The sequence below is a fragment of the Mobula birostris genome, chromosome X, assembly GCF_030028105.1.
Source record: "Mobula birostris isolate sMobBir1 chromosome X, sMobBir1.hap1, whole genome shotgun sequence".
NCBI lineage: Eukaryota > Metazoa > Chordata > Chondrichthyes > Myliobatiformes > Myliobatidae > Mobula > Mobula birostris.
Genome location: NC_092402.1, coordinates 37899132 through 37922752, shown reverse-complemented (window position 1 = coordinate 37922752; position 23621 = coordinate 37899132). Strand labels below are relative to the sequence as shown.

Here is a 23621-nt window from a genome sequence, read left to right as displayed (position 1 = left end):
TGTCACATTCTGGAGTTTTCAGTATTTTCACGTACTTTGCACACTACTTCACATTATCTTGGAGCATATGCATTCTAACATTCAAGTTAAAAGTTCAATAATCAGATGGGCTTCTTTAATGAAATCATAAAAAGCAAAGAACTACAGATGCTGAAAATCTGGAAGTAAGACAAAAGTGCAATAAACACTCAGGCAGTTAGGCAGCATCTATGAAAAAAGAAACTAAGTTAACATTCCAGGTCAGAACTTTAATAAATCTGATTCATAGTTTGCCATCTGGACTATGTCACTTGGTCTGATGGAATATTTTCTTTCCGCATCTGTTCTATGCACCATAATGAATTGCCTGCAGTAACAAGAATTGAAGTTTGATCCTTACCCATTTCTAGGTGATGTGTTTTAAGTTTGTCATTTCTCATAGCTTAGAAGCTGCCACATAGAACCATAGAACACTACAGCACAGAAAACAGGCCATTCAGCCCTTCTAGTCTGTGCCGAAACACTATTCCGCAAGTCCCATTGACCTGCATCCAGTCTATAACTGTCCAGACCTCTCCCATCCATGTACCTGGATGATGAAATTCACCATCTCTGTCAATGTGCCAGCACAGCTTTAGTTAATAGAGGAAAAAGATGTCTGAATATCAAAGCTCATGGTTTACCAGAAAAGAGTGCTTCCTACACTCTTATCTTCACTGAAACCTGGACCATCTGTGGCAAGCACCCGAAGGCATTGGAAAAATACCACAAACTTGTCTCCACATAATCGTCCAAGTTCACCAGAAGAAAAAAGAAACCAATGTCAGTTCGGTATTGGGGATAAGGCAGAAGAATGGGGTGGAGAAGGAAAATAGATTACCTATGATCGAATGGCAGAGCAGACTCAATACGCTGAATGGCTTAATTCTGCTCCTATGTTTCATGGTCTTCTCCTAGGCCAGCAGCCCCAGCGATGCACCCTAGACAGGTCACATTATTTTCAAACACGAGGAATTCTGCAGATGCTGGAAATTTAAGCAACGCACATCAAAGTTGCTGGTGAACGCAGCAGGCCAGGCAGCATCTCTAGGAAGAGGTGCAGTCGATGTTTCAGGCCGAGACCCTTCGTCAGGACTAACTGAAGGAAGAGTTAGTAAGAGATTTGAAAGTGGGAGGGGAGGGGGAGATCCAAAATGATAGGAGAAGACAGGAGGGGGAGGGATGGAGCCAAGAGCTGGACAGGTGATAGGCAAAGGGGATATGAGAGGATCATGGGACAGGAGGCCCGGGGAGAAAGAAAAGGGGGGGCGGGAAAAAGCCCAGAGGATGGGCAAGGGGTATAGTGAGAGGGACAGAGGGAGAAAAAGGAGAGTGAAAGAAAGAATGTGTGTATAAAAATAAATAACGGATGGGGTACGAGGGGGAGGTGGGGCATTAGTGGAAGTTAGAGAAGTCGATGTTCACGCCATCAGGTTGGAGGCTACCCAGACGGAATATAAGGTGTTGTTCCTCCAACCTGAGTGTGGCTTCATCTTTACAGTAGAGGAGGCCGTGGATAGACATGTCAGAATGGGAATGGGATGTGGAATTTAAAAAAGAGAAAGGGGCTTCCCTTCCTCCACCATCAACTCTGCTCTCAAACGCATCTCCCCCATTTCACGTACATCTGCTCTCACTCCATCCTCCCGCCACCCCACTAGGAATAGGGTTCCCCTGGTCCTCACCTACCACCCCACCAGCCTCCGGGTCCAACATATAATGCTCCGTAACTTCCGCCACCTCCAACGGGATCCCACCACTAAGCACATCTTTCCCTCCCCCCACCTCTCTGCTTTCCGCAGGGATCGCTCCCTACGCGACTCCCTTGTCCATTCATCCCCTCCATCCCTCCCCACTGATCTCCCTCCTGGCACTTATCCTTGTAAGCGGAACAAGTGCTACACATGCCCTTACACTTCCTCCCTTACCACCATTCAGGGCCCCAGACAGTCCTTCCAGGTGAGGCGACACTTCACCTGTGAGTCGGCTGGGATGATATACTGCGTCCGGTGCTCCCGATGTGGCCTTCTATATATTGGCGAGACCGGACACAGACTGGGAGATCGTTTCGCTGAACACCTACGCTCTGTCCGCCAGAGAAAGCAAGATCTCCCAGTGGCCACATATTTTAATTCCACATCCCATTCCCATTCTGACATGTCTATCCACGGCCTCCTCTACTGTGAAGATGAAGCCACACTCAGGTTGGAGGAACAACACCTTATATTCTGTCTGGGTAGCCTCCAACCTGATGGCATGAACATGGACTTCTCTAACTTCCGCTAATGTCCCATCTCCCCCTCGTACCCGATCCGTTATTTATTTTTATACACACATTCTTTCTCTCACTCTCCTTTTTCTCCCTCTGTCCCTCTGAATATACCCCTTGCCCATCCTCTGGGTTCCCCCCGCCGCCTTGTCTTTCTTCCCGGACCTCCTGTCCCATGATTCTCTCATATCCCCTTTGCCAATCACCTGTCCAGCTCTTGGCTCCATCCCTCCCCCTCCTGTCTTCTCCTATCATTTTGGATCTCCCCCTCCCACTTTCAAATCTCTTACTCACTCTTCCTTCAGTTAGTCCTGACGAAGGGTCTCGGCCTGAAACGTCGACTGCACCTCTTCCTAGAGATGCTGCCTGGCCTGCTGCGTTCACCAGCAACTTTGATGTGTGTTGCTCACATCATTTTCATGCAGTTTCCTAGAACAGGCACTCTATTCTGAGCTCTTGCAGAAAGAGACTACCAGACAGATGGAGAAAAAGATTTAAGGATACAATCAAAGCCTTCTTGAGAAAATGCCATATCTCCTCATGACACCCGGGAACTTCTCGATTTTGAACGCTCAAAGTGCAGAAGCTTTTGGGATAATATTAAGAGTGTCAAGTCCCTGCATCAGACATGCCTAGAAATGCTGCAAAGCTGGTGAAAACAGCACATCACTTCACATCCTTCAGGCTACGGAGAGGGTAGGGGAGGGGGGACTGGGTAATTGCTCTGCAGAACACCTATATTCAGTCTGCAGGTGCAACCCCGAGCCTCCTGTTGCCTGGCCCTTTAACACACCATCCCACTCCCCCTCTGTCCTCCCTCTCAGTGTATGGTTTCCTACATGGTCACTGTGATGCTCACAGTAAGCTTGAGGAAATGCCCCCCATCTTCCAGCCTTCTGGATTCAACACTGAATTCTACAACTTTGGCTAACTTGATTTCTTAGTCAGTGTCAGTTATCCATTTTTAATATTAGCTTAGCTTGTTTTTTGTCCTCTTTTTCTGTCTGGGAGTGTATGAGATACCAGGCTGATCTGACAGGCACGGAGTTCTGTTTTGCTTTTGATAACTCACACATTCTTTCGTCTAGGTGTTTCTGTTTCTGTTCTCACCCTTTGAAAGCGCCCATTCACTCACTGACCGAATAACCTTTCTTTATGGCTGTTAGACACACCCCTTCACCACCTTCCCTGCAGCTTTACAAACTTTTTGTGTCACCTTTTCAGTTTTCATGAAGGATCTCTGCCTTGAAATGTTCACTTTGTTTCTCTTCCCACAGACATGGCCCAACCCACTTAGTATTTCCAGCATTTTCTCTTCTTCTTTTAAGTTTCCAGCATCTGCAGCTTTTTTGATTTTCTCTAGCATCTACTTACTAAGGACACATAGATGTGAAGTAATTTCTAACTGCCTTCTTCATTTTTATCTTCAAAGACTCTTCTGCTGGAATAATTGCATGAGACAGGATGGGCAGGATGTACCACCTGCACTCAAGAGATGGAAGTAATCTGATATTTATTTATCAAGCTCTGGTGTCTAATTAGTGGAAATCACACAGTGTTCACCTTCTAACAAAGAGATGGGAATGCTACTGCTAAATCAAACATCTTGTAGTTTAACTATTGTTTTCCGGGCCCTTAATTGTTCTGTGATGTTTGAAGGCTCTGGGCCTGTACTCTGGAGCTTAGAACAATGAAGGCAGATCTCATTGAAACCTATCGAATATTGAAAGGCCTAGATAGAGTGGATGCAGAGAGGATGATTTCTGTAATGGGGGAGCCTAGAAGCAGAAAGCACAGCCTCAGAATAAAAAGATGTTCCTTTAGAAGAGAGATGAGGAGGAGTTTCTTTAGCCATAGGGTGATAAATCTGTGGAATTTATTGCCACATACGGCTGTGGAGGCCAAGTCATTAGGTATATTTAAAGCAGATGTTGATAGGTTTTTCATTAGTAAGGGAGTCAAAGGTTACGGGAAGAAGGCAGGTTGAGAGGGATATTAAATCAGCCTTGACAGAATAGCAGAGCTGACTTGATGGACTGAATAGCTGAATTGTCCTCCTATGTCTTGTAGTCCATGGTCTAATGTAAACTAAATGAATCTGGAACATTAAGTCTGTGACTACAAATCAGCTCAGATTTATGATAACCTTTATTTTAATTTTGCATCATGTTCAGGACAGACTTGGTGAGCCGAGGGGACATGCTCTATTCTGTTCTGAAGCTTTATTTGATGAAAATATTTTCACATTCATCATTGCTAACATTACAAATTATTCACCTCACTTTGACTGGAATAGAAAGCAATGGTTACCACAGCACTTACTTGAGGATTTGCATCCACTAAGCAAATCTTCTTTTTTAACATTACTGTGCGGATGGAATCTACATTTATTCCATACAGATTGTCCTTGTATTCCCCATGTTCAACAAATCTAAATCAAAAGAACAAAACGCAGCAAATCAACCCTCTGGACTCAGTATCTAACATCTTCAGTCTGAAATATTTTGGAAGCATCAAGAGTTTGTCTGATGTCTGATCATGGTCAATTATTCCTCCCTCAATCAACGTCAATGCAGAAACTCATTCACTGTCTGTGAAACTTTACTGGCACATTTTGGATGATATTTCCCCTATATTATGACTGTGATTTTAGAAATAATTAATTATGATATGACTAAGGATGTAAGGCTTTGAGACAAAACTCCAACAATTCCTTTCACCTCACAGATGCTGTTTAACCAGCTGAGTTGTTCCAGCAGATTGTTTGTTGCTCCAGATTCCAGCATCTGCAGTCTTTTATGTCTCTCAAGTACACTGTTTTGTTACCTTGTGTTACTGCAGCTATTTTGTTACCTTGGGTTACTACAGGCACATCATAAACACAAGAGATTCTGCAAATGCTGGAAACCTAGAATAACACACATAAAATGCTGGAAGAACTCAGCAGGTCTGGCAGCATCAAAGGAGAGGCCTTTTGGACTGAGACCCTTTATCAAGACTGGAAAGGAAGAAATCTGATAGAATAGCAGAGTGGACTATGGGAGAAAGGGAAGGAGAAAGGGCACCAAAGGGAGGTGATAGATTCCTTCTTCTTCAGCCCTTTACCTTTTCTACCTATCACCTCCCAGTTTCTCACTTCATTCTCCCAAGCCCATGCACATGGCTTCACCTATCATTTTCCAGTTTACACTGCACCCCTTCCTCCCCCACCCACCTTCTTATGCTGGCTTCTTTCCCTTTCTTTTCCAGTCCTAATGAAAAGTATCGACCAAAAATGTCGACTCCATTCCTTTCTGTAGATCCTGCCTGATCTGCTGAGTTCCTCCAGCATTTTGGTGTGTTACTAACCAGAGGCACATGCTGTGTTTAACAACAAAAAATAACTTTTTAACTCTTACATGGGCGGAGCTGCAATGACTTGGAAGTCCATGCACCATACTTTCAACAAAAAAGTGCATTAAATCCAGGATGTTTAAGACTGATCTGGAGTATTAGCCTTCTCCAGCAAAATGGCCAATACCTAGAGGTAAATGCTTTGTTCTTTGCCTTCTTCTCTGCTTTCTTATCTCCTTCCCCGCTGGTGGAGCAGGTCAGAATTTCTAGACAGCCCGAGATATTATTCTTGGCTTCTGATCTGCAGGGGAGCATTCACCATTCCTTAAGAAAATGATCTTTGTGGTGTTAAAATATTAATCAACTACCCCAGAAATAACATAATGGTGATACTGCATCTTAAGAGCAGTATAAATGGTGGCATCAGTTCCGCTCTGTAGGAAACCAAGACCACACTTTTAGGAATGCTCTTGAATACAAATGAAAGGAACATTAACCACAGTAAGCCTGTGTGTTTTGGAGAGATACAGGAAGTGAAGAAACACAAGATAAATGCATTGCAGGATGCTTGTTTATAAAAAAGCAAATATTTGATTTAGAATCTTGCTTTTAGCCAGACCTTAAGAATGTAGAAATTGCTGGATGAAATAAAACTCATTTCAATTGCCTTCTATCAGTCTAGTAACTAAATGATGAATGATCCTAGAGTGGCTAACTAATTATTGCAATAAAATATTCATAATGCAGAGAAGTTCCAATGGATTGGTTGCCACAGAAACTCACTTAACATTAATTTTTAATTCTTGCTATCAAAATTAAATTGAAATGGAGGGCTTTGTTACAGAACAAAAGTTGACATTCCTGAATTTTATAAGGCATTTCCTGTGAACAAAGCATCCCTACCTGTTCCTCTGAATATCTGCTTCAAATGAGGGTTTGCTGACAAAATGGTACTCCATGCCTTGCCTCTCATGGGCTTTCTTTTGCCTTGTTGTTGCTGAATTCAAATAAAATAAGCAATTACACATATAATAACCTTTCCGTTGAGATCAATGGACCAATTCTTTGCCCATAACATTCATACCAGCCTTTGATTTTAGTTGATTGAACATCACCTTTCAATCTGGAAGACTTGGGTTTAAATCCCACCAGAATTCACTTATATTTAAATGTATTTCAGATGGGTAATATATAGGTAGACAAAAAGAAAAAAAAAGTCATTATTTGCACATTGCTACAATAACTGATTATAAGCACTCAGGGATGTCAGCATTGGACCCAACAAATATCTATTGGACACCATGTAATCCCTTTTAAATACTTTTAAATATTAGGCACCAACACTAGTACAGAAACTACTGGCCTACCTTGTCCATGCTAACAATGATGCTTATCTACACTAATCCTTTTGGTTTATATCTCTCTATGCCTCCCCCATCTATGTGCCTGTCCAAATGTATTTTAAACATTGTATCTGCCTTCACTACTCCATTCCAGATATTCACCACTCTATGAGTAACAAAGATTTCCCTTAGATCTTTCTGATATGCTTTCTACAAGAGGAATTTGAGAAGTATTTTACACTTAGTTAATTTAGGAGTTTAAATGTGACAATTAAATGAAATTAATGTGACAATTTTGTGTTGGCGCGTGGTCAAGTGGTTAAGTCATTCGTCTAGTGATCTGAAGGTCGCTAGTTCGAGCCTTGGCTGAGACAGCGTGTTGTGTCCTTGAGCAAGGCACTTAACCACACATTGCTCTGCGACGCCACTGGTGCCAAGCTGTACGGGTCCTAATGCCCTTTCCTTGGACAACATCGGTGGCATGGAGAGGGAAGACTTGCAGTATGGGCAACTGCTGGTCTTCCATACAACCTTGCCCAGGACTGCACCCTGGAAACCTTCCAAGGCGCAAATCCATGGTCTCACAAGACTAACGGATGCCAATATAAACGTGACAATTATGTGAAATGGAAACTGCTTCACTTAGAATCAAGCAAGGAGAAATATATTGTGTTCAGTTCTGGTCACATTATTATAGGAAGGATGTGGAAGCTTTAGAGAGGGCACAGAGGAGATTTACCAGGATGCTGCCTGGATTAAAGAATATATCTTATAGGGAAAGGTAAGCGATCTAGGGCTTTTCTCTTTAGACCAAAGAAGGATAAGAGGTGAACTGATAGAGGTGTGCAAGATGATAAGATGCAGAGATAGAGTGGATGGCCAGGACTTTTTCCCCCACCAGGGTGGAAATAACTAATATCAGAGGGAAGTGTAGAGGAATTGTCAGAAGTAGGTTCCTTACACTGAGAGTGGTGGGTGTCTGGAGCGTGGTGTCGGGGTGGTGGTGGAGGCAAATATTTTGAGGACATTTAAGAGACTCATAGATAGGCACATGGATGAAAGAAAAATGGAGAGCTATATGGGTGAAAAGGGTTAGATTGAGGTTGGAGAAGGTTAAAGGGTCGGCAAAACATCATGGGCCAAAGGGCCTGTACTGTGTTGTTCTGTTCTATGTTCTTATTAGCTGATTAATGTCGAAAAGCACCTTCTGCAATGTTATTGTGGAAAAGAGCTTGACCTTTAAATTAAAAGGCTCTACAAAAGGACAGGTGAAACAAAGCAACTAACCTTTTCATGCAGGACTAGCATTTCATAGTTTTCACAGAAACATAGAAAATAGGTGCAGGAGTAGGCCATTCGGCCCTTTGAGCCTGCACCGCCATTCAGTATGATCATGGCTGATCATCCAACTCAGAACCCTGTACCAGCCTTCCCTCCATACCCCCTGACCCCCGTAGCCACAAGGGCCATATCTAACTCCCTCTTAAATATAGCCAATGAACTGGCCTCAACTGTTTCCTGTGGCAGAGAATTCCACAGATTCACCACTTCCTGTGTGAAGAAGTTTTTCCTAATCTCGGTCCTAAAAGGCTTCCCCTTTATCCTCAAACTGTGACCCCTCGTTCTGGACTTCCCCAACATTGGGAACAATCTTCCTGCATCTAGCCTGTCCAATCCCTTTAGGATTTTATACGTTTCAATCAGATCCCCCCTCAATCTTCTAAATTACAACGAGTACAAGCCTAGTTGATCCAGTCTTTCATCATATGAAAGCCCTGCCATCCCAGGAATCAATCTGGTGAACCTTCTTTGTACTCCCTCTATGGCAAGGACGTCTTTCCTCAGATTAGGGGACCAAGACTGCACACAATACTCCAGGTGTGGTCTCACCAAGGCCTTGTACAACTGCCGTAGTACCTCCTTGCTCCTGTACTCGAATCCTCTTGCTATGAATGCCAGCATACCATTTGCCTTTTTCACCACCTGCTGTACCTGCATGCCCACTTTCAATGACTGGTGTATAATGACAACAGGTCTCGTTGCACCTCCCCTTTTCCTAAGCAGCCACTATTCAGATAATAATCTGTTTTCCTGTTCTTGCCACCAAAGTGGATAACCTCACATTTATCCACATTAAATTGCATCTGCCATGAATTTTCCCATTTACCTAACCTATCCAAGTCACCCTGCATCCTCTTAGCATCCTCCTCACAGCTAACACTGCCGCCCAGCTTCGTGTCATCCGCAAACTTAGAGATGCTGCATTTAATTCCCTCATCCAAGTCATTAATATATATTGTAAACAACTGGGGTCCCAGCACTGAGACTTGCGGTACCCCACTAGTCACTGCCTGCCATTCTGAAAAGGTCTCATTTATTCCCACTCTTTGCTTCCTGTCTGCCAACCAATTCTCTATCCACATCAATGCCTTACCCCCAATACCGTGTGCTTTAAGTTTGCACACTAATCTCCTGTGTGGGACCTTGTCAAAAGCCTTTTGAAAATCCAAATATACCACATCCACTGGTTCTCCCCTATCCACTCTACTAGTTACATCCTCAAAAAATTCTATGAGGTTCGTCAGACATGATTTTCCTTTCACAAATCCATGCTGACTTTGTCCGATGATTTCACCGCTTTCCAGATGTGCTGTTATCACATATTTGATAACTGACTCTAGCATTTTCCCCATCACCAATGTTAGGCTAACCGGTCTATAATTCCCCGGTTTCTCTCTCCCTCCTTTTTTAAAAGTGGGGTTACATTAGCCACCCTCCAATCCTCAGTAACTAGTCCAGAATCTAAAGAGTTTTGAAAAATTATCACTAAGACAGAAGCTGTAAGTGCTATTGTACAGGCCTTACAAGGCAAGTCTGGCATAAGACAGAAATGTTATCAAAGAGGCGAGAGACCCAGATAGGGGTAGGGTGGGGGTTAAAGGGAGGGGGATGTGTGTGAGGAGGTTCATGGACCAACAGGAAAATTGCTGTGTAGAAATTGGAAGGAGGGTTCGTAGATCTTTGTATAGGCCAAAGATCAGTTGTCAGGGAGTGTGGGCTGCAGACTGGTAATTGGGTGTTTGGGCAAGGATTGCAAGCTTGTGGTAGAATTGGGAAGGGAGTGGCCAGATGAGTTTATGGGGGTTGAAACTTGAGGGCAGTTTGGAAACTTGAAGGAAAGCCAGCTGAGCACATTATCTAATGGATGTTCCCAGCACCGGAGTCTCAAGGTCTGGGATATGTTCAGGTCCACTAATTAACTCCTTTACAAAACCCTGGAAAAGCATGTGGTCCTAGGACCAACACTCATAAGACCCCTGCTCTGGGATTCAGAGAATACTGTGAACTCCAAGTCTGACTGATGACGATCGCCTCATTTATGATGGGTAGTGTACAGGGCAAGGTGTGAGTGCTTGCCCTTTGCCTTAAAATTTGAATTAATTTAAGAAGTATATACTTCACTAGTTGTTAGTGGTGTATCTCTAACATAGTCAGAACTTGGTGCAACAGCCTAAAGGTTATAGTAATGAATTACCGTCCCATGTGAACATTTTCTAATAATTACTTGGAATTTGCAAATTAGTTAACCTCACCAGTCTGTGTTGAATGAAAACACACTAGAGAAGTGCACATTTAAACACGCTCGTACTTACAAGGAACAGCCACATTATAGCGATTGGGATTTTCTGCTATTATTCTTTGTCTCATCTCATTTATTTTTGCTCCTAAAGATCCTGGAAAAGTGCATAAAATCCATGAGGTATAAAGGCACAAAATATAAGATCTGACCAGTTTATTACACTATGATACTTGACCAAAATGTTAGAATAGGTACATTGTTATAAAATATTTAATTTTTCATTTTTTTATTCCAGCGGCTTTAAATTTTTTTAAAGCTCATTAAGGGGTTTTGCATCAACCCAGTGATAGGACGTGGCTTTATGTGATATTAATTATACATGTTGAGTGTTCTTGATCGGTTGCACACCCTCTCACTACTGTATGTGGAACTGCAGAAGTCTGGAAGCAGTTTGCATGATCATGATACTTTTAGTGAGTGATAGGACTTACCAACTAGTACCACCAGTCTGTGTGTATCATTAGGGCGACGGTGGTAGATGGCCACTTCTTCATAGGTTAGGTATTCCACACTCTCATTCTGCTTTGTCTGTTTTTCAGTTTGGTTATTCTGTCGGCATTTCCTGCTCATCCGAAAGCTTCTCCGTAAGCCAGCTGTAACACAACATCAAGGACACAAGGACAACTGAGGAAGAAGGAAACAGCTCATTGGGGCTCAATGCATAAGACATTGTTACCATACAATTCATATGAATATAATACAAACACAATGCAAACTGATGAACATTTCCTTTCAAAATACATACAATTTTTAATTCCATTGGAAATTTCACAGAGATATGTTAATCTGAGCAAGTCCATCTGGCTCACACTGGTTATCCTTCCAGAATCTCAGGGTTTTTTCAATTTAAAGACACATGCGAACTTAAGACCTCAGAGCAGAATTAGGCCATTTGGCCCATTGAGTCTGCTCTGCCATTCCATCATGGCTGATTCTCTCAACCCCATTTTCCTGCCTTCTCCCCATTACCTTTGATGCCCTAATTAATCAAGAACCTATCAAACTCCACCTTAAATATATCCAATGACTTGGCCTGCAAAGAATTCCACAGATTCTCCACCCTCTGGTTAAAGAAATTTTTCCTCATCTCTGTTCTAAATGGACATCCCTCAATTCTGAGGCTGTGCCCTTTGGTCCTTGACTCCCCCACTATAGAAGACCCCCCCCCCCACTCTATCCGGAACTTACTGTACAATATTCGATAGGTTTCAATGAGATCCCCCATCATTCTTTTAAACACCAGTGAGTACAGGCCCAAAGGCATCAAACACTCCTCACACCTTACCTCTTTCATTCTCTTCAACTTCCTCTGAACTCTCTCCAAAGCTAGCATATCCTTTCTTAGATTAGGGACCCAATACAGCTCGCAATACCCCAAGTGTGGTCTGACCAATGCCTTATAATGCCTCAGCATTACATCCTTGCTTTTGTATTCTAGTCCTCTCGTAATGAATGCTATAATTGCATTTGTCTTCCTTACCACTGACTCAACCTGCAAGTTAACCTTTAGGGGATCCTGCACAAGGACTCCCAAGCCCCTCTGCAGCTCTGATTTTTGAATTTTCTCCCCATTTATAAAATAGTCTTGTTGAGTCATTATGGAAGAAATTCTCGATTTCATTCCTGTGATTGATTTATTTCAACATTAGCTGTTCTATGACTTGCTGTCATCATTAGGTTGGTTTACTTCCTTTAAGGAATGAAACTCTACTTTGATTGGTATTTTAGGGTACTAACATCTCCCAAAACTCATTAGAGCTTATGTGGGTCATCATGCAAATGGCGATGAAATTGCTGTAGTTGTTCAGCCACCTCCATGAATAGTTTTCTACTGATGCCTTTTTGGGTGAATGGCTCCAGAGAAAAATCATTTAGTATGTCATTGTTTCTTACTTCATCATCAACTTCAACCATAAATGCACCCTAAGGATCTTAGTTTTTCCCTCTTCACTTTTGTATTGTTATTACATTGTTGCTTTCGGTATACAACCATAATTCTAATTGTCTGTTTTTTGTTATCAATATGGTTTTGATTTTCCCAGTTTCCTCCCAGTGATCCTCTCACCTCCCTTACAGATTTTGGGAAGATTCACTCCTTTACTTTCAGCAGTTTATTCTGCCCAGTCGTCAATAACACTAGACATCTCTCTTGTTTTTATCTTATTGCTGAATTTGTTCAATTTGCATGGCACTTTTGAATCCATGTAGGATAAGTAGGATGCAAGTAGCCAGTTACCAGTACTGATCACTGCAGCTTCTTTCACCTTCTCAACAAATCAAACTTCTGACACATTACACTATTGTGCTTTCCTCAAGATCCACTCCACATCAATTGATAATGTACTAGACATGAAAGGTCAGTGTAACAAAAACACTTTGACAGGACATTGGACAGGAACTGTTATCAGATAAAATGGTTTACATCATGTTTTAGCTGATTGGCTGAATTGTTATTGATTAGAAACAGAACATTTCCTCTTTACAGCCCTTGAGACACTATGATGGACTTCTAACTTAATAATATGGAGAAAACATTAAAGATTTCATGGGGTTGGTACAAAAATGCTATAGAATCAGAATAAATTGCTGGACCGAGATTGGCCAAAAGTAGAACTGATACTAACTACTATATTTGTGCTGTGGCTCTTTGCAGTTTTTGGACAAATGTGACCTTGTGAGAAGGCAGGAGCAGCCTTGGATTTCTACGATCAACATAAACTATTACTGGTTACATGTAATGTACTGGACCATAAATCCTGTGAAATTTGTAAGAACTATTAAATTTAAAAGGGATGCAATTTGGAAATGGATGGAAATAATTAGAAGTTATGATTTATATTTAAACTAAACACTCCTATCAGCTAAGTGCACAAATTAGCATCATTTATTATTGCTGGCTGTATTTCACCTTTGCTGAAGGTTACAGTAATTCACATTTTCTATTTTCTTTTGCAGTTTAGGTTCACTGGGAATGGACTGAGTTCTCACACAGACTACAGATTTTGTTTTACAAAGAATACATTACATGTTTTCACTTAACAGCAAGCTATTTACTGCTGTCAATTGTTCTAATTGATTTGCTCTGAATGCATAGGGAGGGTGTGTTGGTGTAAATCAGTTTCATGTTCATAAATCTGTATTGATTTTAGAGTAAGATTTAGAATGAACACCAATTTATTCCAAAAAGAAAATACAAATATCATTCTGAATTAACAATCATTCCCTCTGTATATACATTCAGCAATATATATTCATTAATTTATTATTCCTGTGACTGATAGAAAGGAATCCATAGCTTCTCAGCTTTACACATTAACTGTTGGAAAAGTGAACTTTGTGGATTGGATTCTCAGCAGTAATGTACTACATAGTGTCATGCTAACAATTCAATTTAAACTTTTCGTTTTATGTCATTAACTTGAAATGAGTGACCATCACTAGTGTTAAACTAACATGATCATAGAATTTACTTTCTTGACTGACAAATACTGAATAGTCATTTGGAGAAGAACTTGATAGCTTTTACTACATGGTATTGTGGTCATGTAGCCTTTTAAGAGAGGGTGATAAAGGACAGGAAATTATGCAGAAAGGAACAAAAGCATTTATACTCGAATTTACAGGCACAGGATGAAGTAGGTTCACTATTCCAAAGCCTTCAACTGATACTATGCATCGGACTACACATAGGATTATGAAACAGATACAAATTAATTGAAATTTGACCCATACATTTCAACAAGCAAAATGAAGGTGACAAAAATGTTATATTTTTTTAAAGGAGTTTCATTGTAATGTCATGAAAAGCACATTTACATAAGACCACTGTTTTATGATTTTAAGTAAAGTAAAATCCTGTTTATATTAACTGCGATTCTGATATTTTCCATAGATTTTAGGGCAATTACATTCAATTATTCCATTAATTTGTGCTTAAGGTTTTGGTTTATCTTGCTGATGAAGGATTAAATCCCACTTTTGGTTGAGATTCCAAGATTTTGGGATCAAATTTGATAATTTTTTCCCAATAAATTCTAAAACAGTGGCCTTTAGAAAACTGCATAAGAAGCTGAGCAGAATCTAGATTCTCACCTATATACAGCCCATTCAAATACCCATCACAATCACAGTCCTCTGTGAGGCAGAGAAGCAGCAAATAGAAAAGGAAAGAATGATCAAGATCAGAAAGTAAAAAGCAGAAAACCAATCAGTTTTTGAGAAAAGCAAATCAATAAGCCACCAAACTCTAAGTATGGAGACTAACAATAGCAAAATGCTGCAGGTCCATGTCTGAACCCACATTTCCAGGAGTTCTTTAATACATCCTGTGCTTACTCATTATTTATTTATACGTTATAAATTTATCTATGTTTATCACATTTCCTCAATTACAAAAATCTGCATTTTAATTAGGTTTCAATCATCTTTTCAGAAAATGGTACTCGATCCATGACCTAAGCATTTATTCCTTCCAGAATTGGAGGTAGTGTATACGTTTTACAAGATGCAATGCAGCAATCCCATGCTTCTTCAACAGTAGCTCCCATGTCTTGAAAGACAAAAGCAGCAGATTCATGGAATATTATCCACTTGTACTTTCTACTCCACAACAGACACAAAATTAGAATCAGATTTATTACCATTGTCCCATATGATGTGCATTGGAACTTATCACTGACCCTTCATTATTATAGACCTCAAATCCTGGATCTCCTTCCCTCTTTGTGGGAGTTCATAGATAGCATGGCTTCAAGAGGAGGCATCATCACTTTCTCAAGGATACTTAGGAATGGGCAATAAAAGGTGGCTTTGCCAGTGATGCCCACATCCTACTGATAAAGAAAAGTAAGGCAGAATATCTTAAAAAGCTCTCCATCTTTGATGATACCATAAAGATATTTCTTTACATCACTTTCTTTATATCCCCCAAACACATTGGTGCGGTAGAGTTAGGTCCAGCCAGCTCTGAGGTGAGAGATGCATGGTGAAATGGATCCATTGATTTATTAATTCAAAAAGCACATGTTTCAATAGGATTTATAATAAAACAAAGAAACCCAGGCTAATTAAAACAACCAGCTTTCCACTTCTGCCTGCATTGCAACTGTTCAATGGAAACCCCATTCCAGTGCACTGAAGAATCTGGCTTGTAATCAAGGTCCTCATTTGCAAAAAGCATCATGCTGTTGTTTCTAAGAGAAATAAAAATAAATTTAAATTCAAGTCTGTTGTTCTTATCCGTTCAGTCGGTATGCAACCCAGACCCAGAGCAAAGAAGCTTACTCTTAACGGCTTTACTCTCTGTTATGGCCTAGTGCACCACACTGCCAATTAAATGAAAATAAATATTTTTATGCTTCAAACATAAACATAGAAAGTTAAATAAAATCAGAGAGAGTTGTTGCGATTCTTATGGTAAATACTCTTTAGACACGTTCAGAATTGAAATCATAGAAACATAGAAAACCTACAGCACAATACAGGCCCTTCAGCCCACAATGCTGTGTCAAACACGTACTTACTTTAGAAATTACCTACGGTTACCCATAGCCCTCTATTTTTCTAAACTCCATGTATCTATCCAGGAGTCTCTTAAAAGATCCTATTATATCCGCCTTCACCACCATCGCCGGCAGCCCATTCTGCGCACTCAGCACTCTCTGCATAAAACACTTATCCCTGACATCTCCTCTGTACCTACTTGCAAGCACCTTATAACTGTGCCCTCTCACGTTAGCCATTTCAGCCCTGGGAAAAAGCCTCTGACTATCCACGTGATCAACGCCTCTCATTGAAACAGTTGTTATAAAAAGATACTAATTTAAAAAGAATTCACTATTGATCATTCACTGGCTGGTTTCTTAGTTGCAAGCTAGAAACTAATCACTTAAATCACTTTAAAAGTGGAGCAATTTTCCTAGTTCAATATTTAATGCAATAGTGCTTTACCGCATGATAATAAATCTGAAACAATACTGTTCACACCTTAATCTGTGTGCATTAATCCTTCTCTGATCTTGGAAACAAAAATAAAATCTTAATATGTGGATATGTTCTATATTATTGGTAAATACTGAAGAGTTACATTCATTATTTAGCTATGCATGGTCATATATCGTGAAAATGTACATGCAATTTACAGATGTGGAGCACCCACCTTTCTCACAACTTTGGTCATCTAAGAATAGCATTGATAAAGAAAAAGGAAAATATTGAAAAAAAAAATTATTGTCACCAAAAAACTGATTTGGCTCATACGATTAGAGAGGATATAGTAATTAAATCAAAATGTTAGGGTGCTCAGATTCATATAAACTGAAATTTCCTTTTCAACAGAAACACTTCACCTGTAAAACAATGAATTATTAATTGTAATCATTTTAAAGAAGAAGTCACTGCACAAGTATGGGAAGAAAGGTGGGATTTACTGACACTTTGTTGATATACCCTTGCTCAGGGTATTCTGATGAAAAGCTTTTGCCCAATGCCTTGTGGAAAACTGCATGGACAAATTACAGAATAAACTGTCTTTTCTCTTTACAGATGATGACAGATCTGTTTTGGCCAAGAATATTTTCACTCTTAATTCAGATATCTTACACTGTATTTTTATTTCAGTTTACACTCCACTGGAAATCATGAGTAATGTTTTCAGTCACGAGGTTTGGAAGGGCCTGAAGTAGTGGTAGAAGCAAATATATTAAATAATTTTCAGTGGAGTTGGGTAGGTTCTTGAGTTGGAACTGGGTTACAAAACACAAAGCAGGGTCATTAATTTTTGCATGATTGTAGTTTTATTTTTTTATAGTAGTTTTAAAGAGCCACTTTATGCTGAATGGGTTGTTGTGTTGTAGGCTTGTGTTATTTTATGTTAGAAACAGTCACATTCACCAAAGTCACCATTTCTAGTGGTTTCAGTTGGGAAAATGTTAATGGAAATGAGTCACAAAATAATGGAATCATGGGCCTTTCTACAGGAGTTGATAGATTGTGACCAATGATGCAAAGCTTGCTGAATTGATTTTTCCTAATTTTGCATCTACAGGCATTCATAATTTCGGTCTTGCAAAAAAAGCACTTTTTCAGACTTGAATTAGAACTTAAGTGGTGAAAACATCAGAAACAAGACACAAAAAAGTCTGCTTACATGATGATCTTTTGCTGCTTTTCTCTTGTTCCAAGGTAGCATGCTTTTGCCAATAGGCAAGCCGCCTGAAATTAAAGGAGAGATGTTTAACTGAGATGGAAAGTATTTCATCAAGATTACTTTTTTTCCAAAGACCCTGACGTCTGCAAGTTCTAGACTTGTTGGTGTTCACATTTTTAACCACAGTATTGCTTTTATTTTCAGGTCTTTCTGTGGGTCTATTTGCAAATGCATCATTCCATTTTGTATTGGGTCTCATTGTCCAAAAATATTTATGTAATTTGGGATTAGGTTAATGTTGAGTGGGCTAATGTCAGTTGGAGCAATGATCTTCACATTGCAATGGACTTCTGTGCCTCTAAACCAGAGAGGGAAATAGAGTAATCATATTAAATACTGTACTCAAATGCCTGTGCAAGGATGTGCAAAAGGAGCAGGAGTAACATTCTTTGCCACATTGTTGAAAATACTGGCTGGAAGCTATCTTCCAGATCCACATAACATAAACTAAGAAAGCAGAGGGTATCCTTGTACCAAATCCAGCTCATAATTTCATCATTTCCATTGACCCATTAAATAATCATTAAACTTGGTATTTTGGAAAAAGTACAAGTATATTGCAGTAGAAAAATGGTGAGTTTAACAAAGCTCACTATTACTTTGAAGAAATGCACAGCACAGTTAAAAGCCAATATCATAACACAGCTGTCTGAAATAGCTTGCTCCTCCTTAAGATGCACTGTATCAAGGAATCTGCCTTTTAAGGATGATGCATGGTGTCATATTCCTTCATTGATAATTGGGGAGAAAACCCTCTTATGTCGTGGGTAACACGCACAAGATGCTGGAGGAACTCAGCAGGTCAGGCAGCATCTATGGAGAGGAATAAACAGCCGATGTTTTGTGCTGAGATCCTTCATTAGGACTACATTCACCCAGTCCTGTTATAGAAAAGCAATTTTTTTAAAAAATCCACCATTGTGCAAAAGTTCAACCCAACATCAGAAAATCTAACCTTGATTTCCTCTTAGGTATTCTCTCACAAAAATGTATGAGAGTAAATGAACATTAATTTGCACTGTAAATAAAAATGCAGAATTAAATAAGCCATACTTGAGATATTTTTGTCCAAGATGCAACTTTTTTAATAATAAATTTTAATTAAACATTTTACAAGACAATTTTATCCAATTATTAATGACGAGAAAGAAATCTGGGGAACAATTAACTTTAATCCCATTCAGTATTAGGTTACAGAAGGAACGATTGAAGTGAACTGGAGAACTGAATTATGTTGTTCATGAATGAACTTGTGTTAATTGAGACCAAGCTCAAACTTTGGCAAGTAAGGTTGAGAGGTAATCAGCTTTCAGACATATAGCTGTCTTGTAGTTGGCTATCCACTTCTGAGACATTTAATTTGGCAGTTTACCAAAAAAAATGTTAGTGACAGTTTTTACTCTATTTTTGACCTTAAACCTTTAAGAACAAGCATACACAGATACCTACTTCTCTTGAAATCTTTTTGATGGAATAAGACCAGCCCGGAGATTTGCATCTCCCATACGCTTTGCTTGCCACCATACAGAATCATCCTGGCTCACAACTTGAAGAATGTCTCCTTTCCTGAAAGGTAACCCTGCCTCTTTACAGGGAATTGCTTTATCCTCACTTGGGTCATAGTCAAACAAGGCTTTCACATGCACCTAAGGAAAAGAATAAAATCATTTAGAATTATCTTAGTCTATTCACATTGATGTGATTTTCTTAGGTCTCCTACTCTACAAATCTAAGCTGAAAAAAATCCATCATTTTACTTTGCAACACACACAAAATCCTGGAGGAACTCAGCAGGCCATGCAGCATCTATGGAAAAAAGTACAGTCAACGTTTTGGGTTGAGACCCTTCGGCAGGACTGGAGAAAAAAAGATGAGGAGTAGATTTAAAAGGCGATGGGAGGGAAGGGAGAAACACAGGGTGATAGGTGAAACCAGGAGGTGGAGGGATGAAGTAAAGAGCTGAAAGAGCTGGGAAGTTGATTGGTGAAAGAGATACAGGGCTGGAGAGGGGGGAGTCTGACAGGAGAGAACAGAAAGCCATGGAAGAAAGAAAAGGGGGGAGGAGCACCAAAGGGAGGCGATGGGGCAGGCGAGGAGATAAGGTGAGAGAGGGAAAGGGGATGGGGAATAGTGAAGTGGGGTGGGGGCATTACCAGTTAGCTTGAGATATCGATGTTCATGCCATCAGGTTGGAGGCTACCCATATGAAATATAAGGTGTTGTTCTTCCAACCTGAGTGTGGCCTCACCTTGACAGTAGAGGAGGCCACGGGGTTATATACTGTGTCCGGTGCTCCTGGTGTGACCTCCTGTGTACTGGCGAGACCCGATGTAGATTGGGAGACAACTTCCCATTCCGGTATGCCCATCCATGGCCTCCTCTACTGTTGAGATGAGGCCACACTCAGGTTGGAGGAACAACTCCTTATATTCCATCTGGGTAGCCTCCAACCTGATAGCATGAACACTGACTTCTGAACTTCCAGTAATGGCTCCTGCCTTTCACCATTCCCCATCCCCTTTGCCTCTCTTACCTTATCTCCTTGCCTGCCCATTGCATATCTCTGGAGCTCCTCCCTCCTTTTCTTTCTTCCATGGTCTTCTATCCCCTCCCATCAGATTTCCCCCCTTCTCCAGCCCTGTATCTCTTTCACCAATCAACCTCCCAACTCTTTACTTCATCCCTCCCCCTTCCAGTTTCACTTATCACCTTGAGTTTCTCTCTCCCCTCCTCCACCTGCGAAATCTACTCATCTTTTTCTCACCAGTCCTGCCAAAGGGTCTCAGTCTAAAACGTTGACTGTACTATTTTTTTTCCATAGATGCTGCCTGGTCTGCTGAGTTCCTCCAGCATTCTGTGTGTGTTGCTTGGATTTCCAGCATCTGCAGATTTTTTTCTTGTTCATGATTTTACTTTTATTAATTTTAACTTACAGTCTGTTTCCTGATAGTCAAACTTTTCACTTCAGAGAAAAAATTCTTTAATAAACATTGAAAACTTGCATTAGGACACGCAAAAATCTTTAGTCAGCATATCCGAACTCCTTAAATTCTATTTAGCATTATTATACCCAGGATGATTCGAATTATTCATTAAGTTGCATCGCCAAACATCTCTTGATTAAGTGATCAGAACAATGGAAGTTACAAATAGATCTAGCACCTTATACAACAACATAATTTATTTTATGCTCATGAGTGTATGACTTGCATACAGGAATCGGCCCTTTGGCCCGTTGAACCTTTACAATCATTTAAGAAGAACATGGCTGATCTCATTGTAACCTCCCCTTCACACCCTGAAGTAACCCTGGTAATATTTTACACCCTTCTTAAATCTACTACACTGAAAACCCCACATTACAGAGAAGCTGTTTTCCTTGAAAATAATCCATTTTGTGACTTCCTGTAATGCAAATCTTTTATTTTATTGACTCCCCTGTTGGAGATGCCATTCCTCCAATAGTAATGCAATGATTTGTCACATGGTGTGAGCAGAATTATCTGCAGCTTAATGTGAAAAAGACTAAGGAGCTGGTGGTAGACCTGAGGAGAGCTAAGGTACCAGTGACCCCTGTTTCCATCCAGGGGCAGCAGGCTGAGGGTGGCAGACACCAACAGAATCAACAAACTCATTCGTAAGGCCAGTGATGTTGTGGAGATGGAACTGGACTCTCTCACAGTGGTGTCTGAAAAGGGGGTGCTGTCTAAGTTGCATGCCATCTTGGTCAATGTCTCCCATTCACTACATAATGTACTGGGTGGGCACAGGAGTACATTCAGCCAGAGACTCATTCCACCGAGATGCAGCACTGAGCATCATAGGAAGTCATTCCTGCCTGTGGCCATCAAACTTTACAACTCCTCCCTTGGAGGGTCAGACACCCTGAGCCAATAGGCTGGTCCTGGACTTATTTCATAATTTACTGGCATAATTTACATATTACTATTTAACTATTTATGGATCTATTACTATTTATTATTTATGGTGCAACTGTAATGAAAACCAATTTCCCCCGGGATCAATAAAGTATGACTATGACTATTTATAGGCAAGCTAATTTCTGATTGTCTTGTAGCCAGAAGAAAAATAATTGTTTTAATTAATCATAAATTAATGTTACTTTTTTTGATAAAATATCAATAGCAGAAATTGATCTGTCAGTTTCCAAAGCAAACTTCTGAAGTGGCTTCCTGCTGTGAATTGACGTGTCCTACGTAATCAGTGTCCTACGTAAACAAGTTCAGTTCTCTGTATACATTTGGTCTTTATTTATATAAATTTTTCACATCAATTCTGTTAAAAGCATTTTTTACATCCCTCAAATGTTTTTGGTAGTGATTTGTGAATTCCATAAGGACACATTTCCAGTATCCAAACATAGTTGTGCACTATACTTTAACTTTGAATGTATTTGCTTAAATGCTTCCACCCTTTGAGGATGAGTATTCCAATAATTCATAATACTCTGAGAGAATAATATTTTGACCTTAAATCTGTGTTAAACAAGTGACCCTTAAATCTATATCCTGTCACAAGAAGAAACATACTCTCTACATCTCTCCTGTCAACACCACTCTATGAAAGTAATCCTTTATATTGTTTATTTACATCCCCCCTCCCCATATCTCAGCACTTGGTTAATAGTTTTAGTGCTTATCTCCTGTTACTTCTTGTTTGCATTCCTTTCTTTCTTTTTAAATCTTTTTATTAATTTTCCAAAATTATAAACAGAATAACAATGTTGATACAGGGAGATTGGAATAATCTTATTGTTGATTGCATTCCTGATCGGCAGGACTCTGCTGTTCCATTTAACACAACTATCTCCATCGGTTTCTTAGTACAGACCAATTATCATACACCGCCTACCATTGACTGGACTTTAGAGTACCCTATCCTCTAGCCCTCTGCAACCTGCCATATCCCATTTATAGCAACTGTATTTCCTAATTTTGTACTAATTGTTTAACCAGCACAATACTTTACCTCCTGTTTTGTGACTCCTTACCTTTGACCTTAATCGACGTCGTGAGATTTTGTAAAAAGCGTTCTGAAAATCCAAGATTAAAATAACAACTTATACATCTGCTTAAGTTGAATATTCATGCAACTCTGTACACAGTCAAGAAAATTATCCTACTACTTCATGTTATTTGACTACAAGTTTGCAGTAGAAAGGAAGGACATAAGCTGGGAAGATGTGGAATCGATATGGGTAGAGCTGCGTAACACTAAGGGGCAGAAGACGCTGGTGGGAGTTGTGTACAGGCCACCTAACAGTAGTAGTGAGGTCGGAGATGGTATTAAACAGGAAATTAGAAATGTGTGCAATAAAGGAACAGCAGTTATAATGGGTGACTTCAATCTACATGTAGATTGGGTGAACCAAATTGGTAAAGGTGCTGAGGAAGAGGATTTCTTGGAATGTATGCGGGATGGTTTTTTGAACCAACATGTCGAGAAACCAACTAGAGAGCAGGCTATTCTGGACTGGGTTTTGAGCAATGAGGAAGGGTTAATTAGCAATCTTGTCGTGAGAGGCCCCTTGGGCAAGAGTGACCATAATATGGTGGAATTCTTCATTAAGATGGAGAGTGACATAGTTAATTCAGAAACAAAGGTTCTGAACTTAAAGAAGGGTAACTTTGAAGGTATGAGACGTGAATTAGCTAAGATAGACTGGCAAATGACACTTAAAGGATTGACGGTGGATATGTAATGGCAAGCATTTAAAGGTTGCATGGATGAACTACAACAATTGTTCATCCCAGTTTGGCAAAAGAATAAATCAAGGAAGGTAGTGCACCC

General features: G+C 40.1%; 1 protein-coding gene across 1 annotated transcript in view; it reads right to left on the bottom strand.

Annotated features, from left to right (window-relative positions):
- The window catches only part of mpp3a (MAGUK p55 scaffold protein 3a), a 55117-nt gene that overhangs the window by 5346 nt on the left and 26150 nt on the right, over window positions 1–23621 (bottom strand). The window contains exons 9-16 of the mRNA XM_072248818.1: window positions 19260–19456; window positions 17751–17815; window positions 16761–16781; window positions 14696–14737; window positions 11035–11196; window positions 10617–10697; window positions 6524–6617; window positions 4610–4718 (exon numbers count right to left, since the gene is read on the bottom strand). Coding sequence (XP_072104919.1) covers window positions 4610–4718; window positions 6524–6617; window positions 10617–10697; window positions 11035–11196; window positions 14696–14737; window positions 16761–16781; window positions 17751–17815; window positions 19260–19456 — 771 coding nt within the window. The remainder of the gene's footprint in view (window positions 1–4609; window positions 4719–6523; window positions 6618–10616; window positions 10698–11034; window positions 11197–14695; window positions 14738–16760; window positions 16782–17750; window positions 17816–19259; window positions 19457–23621) is intronic.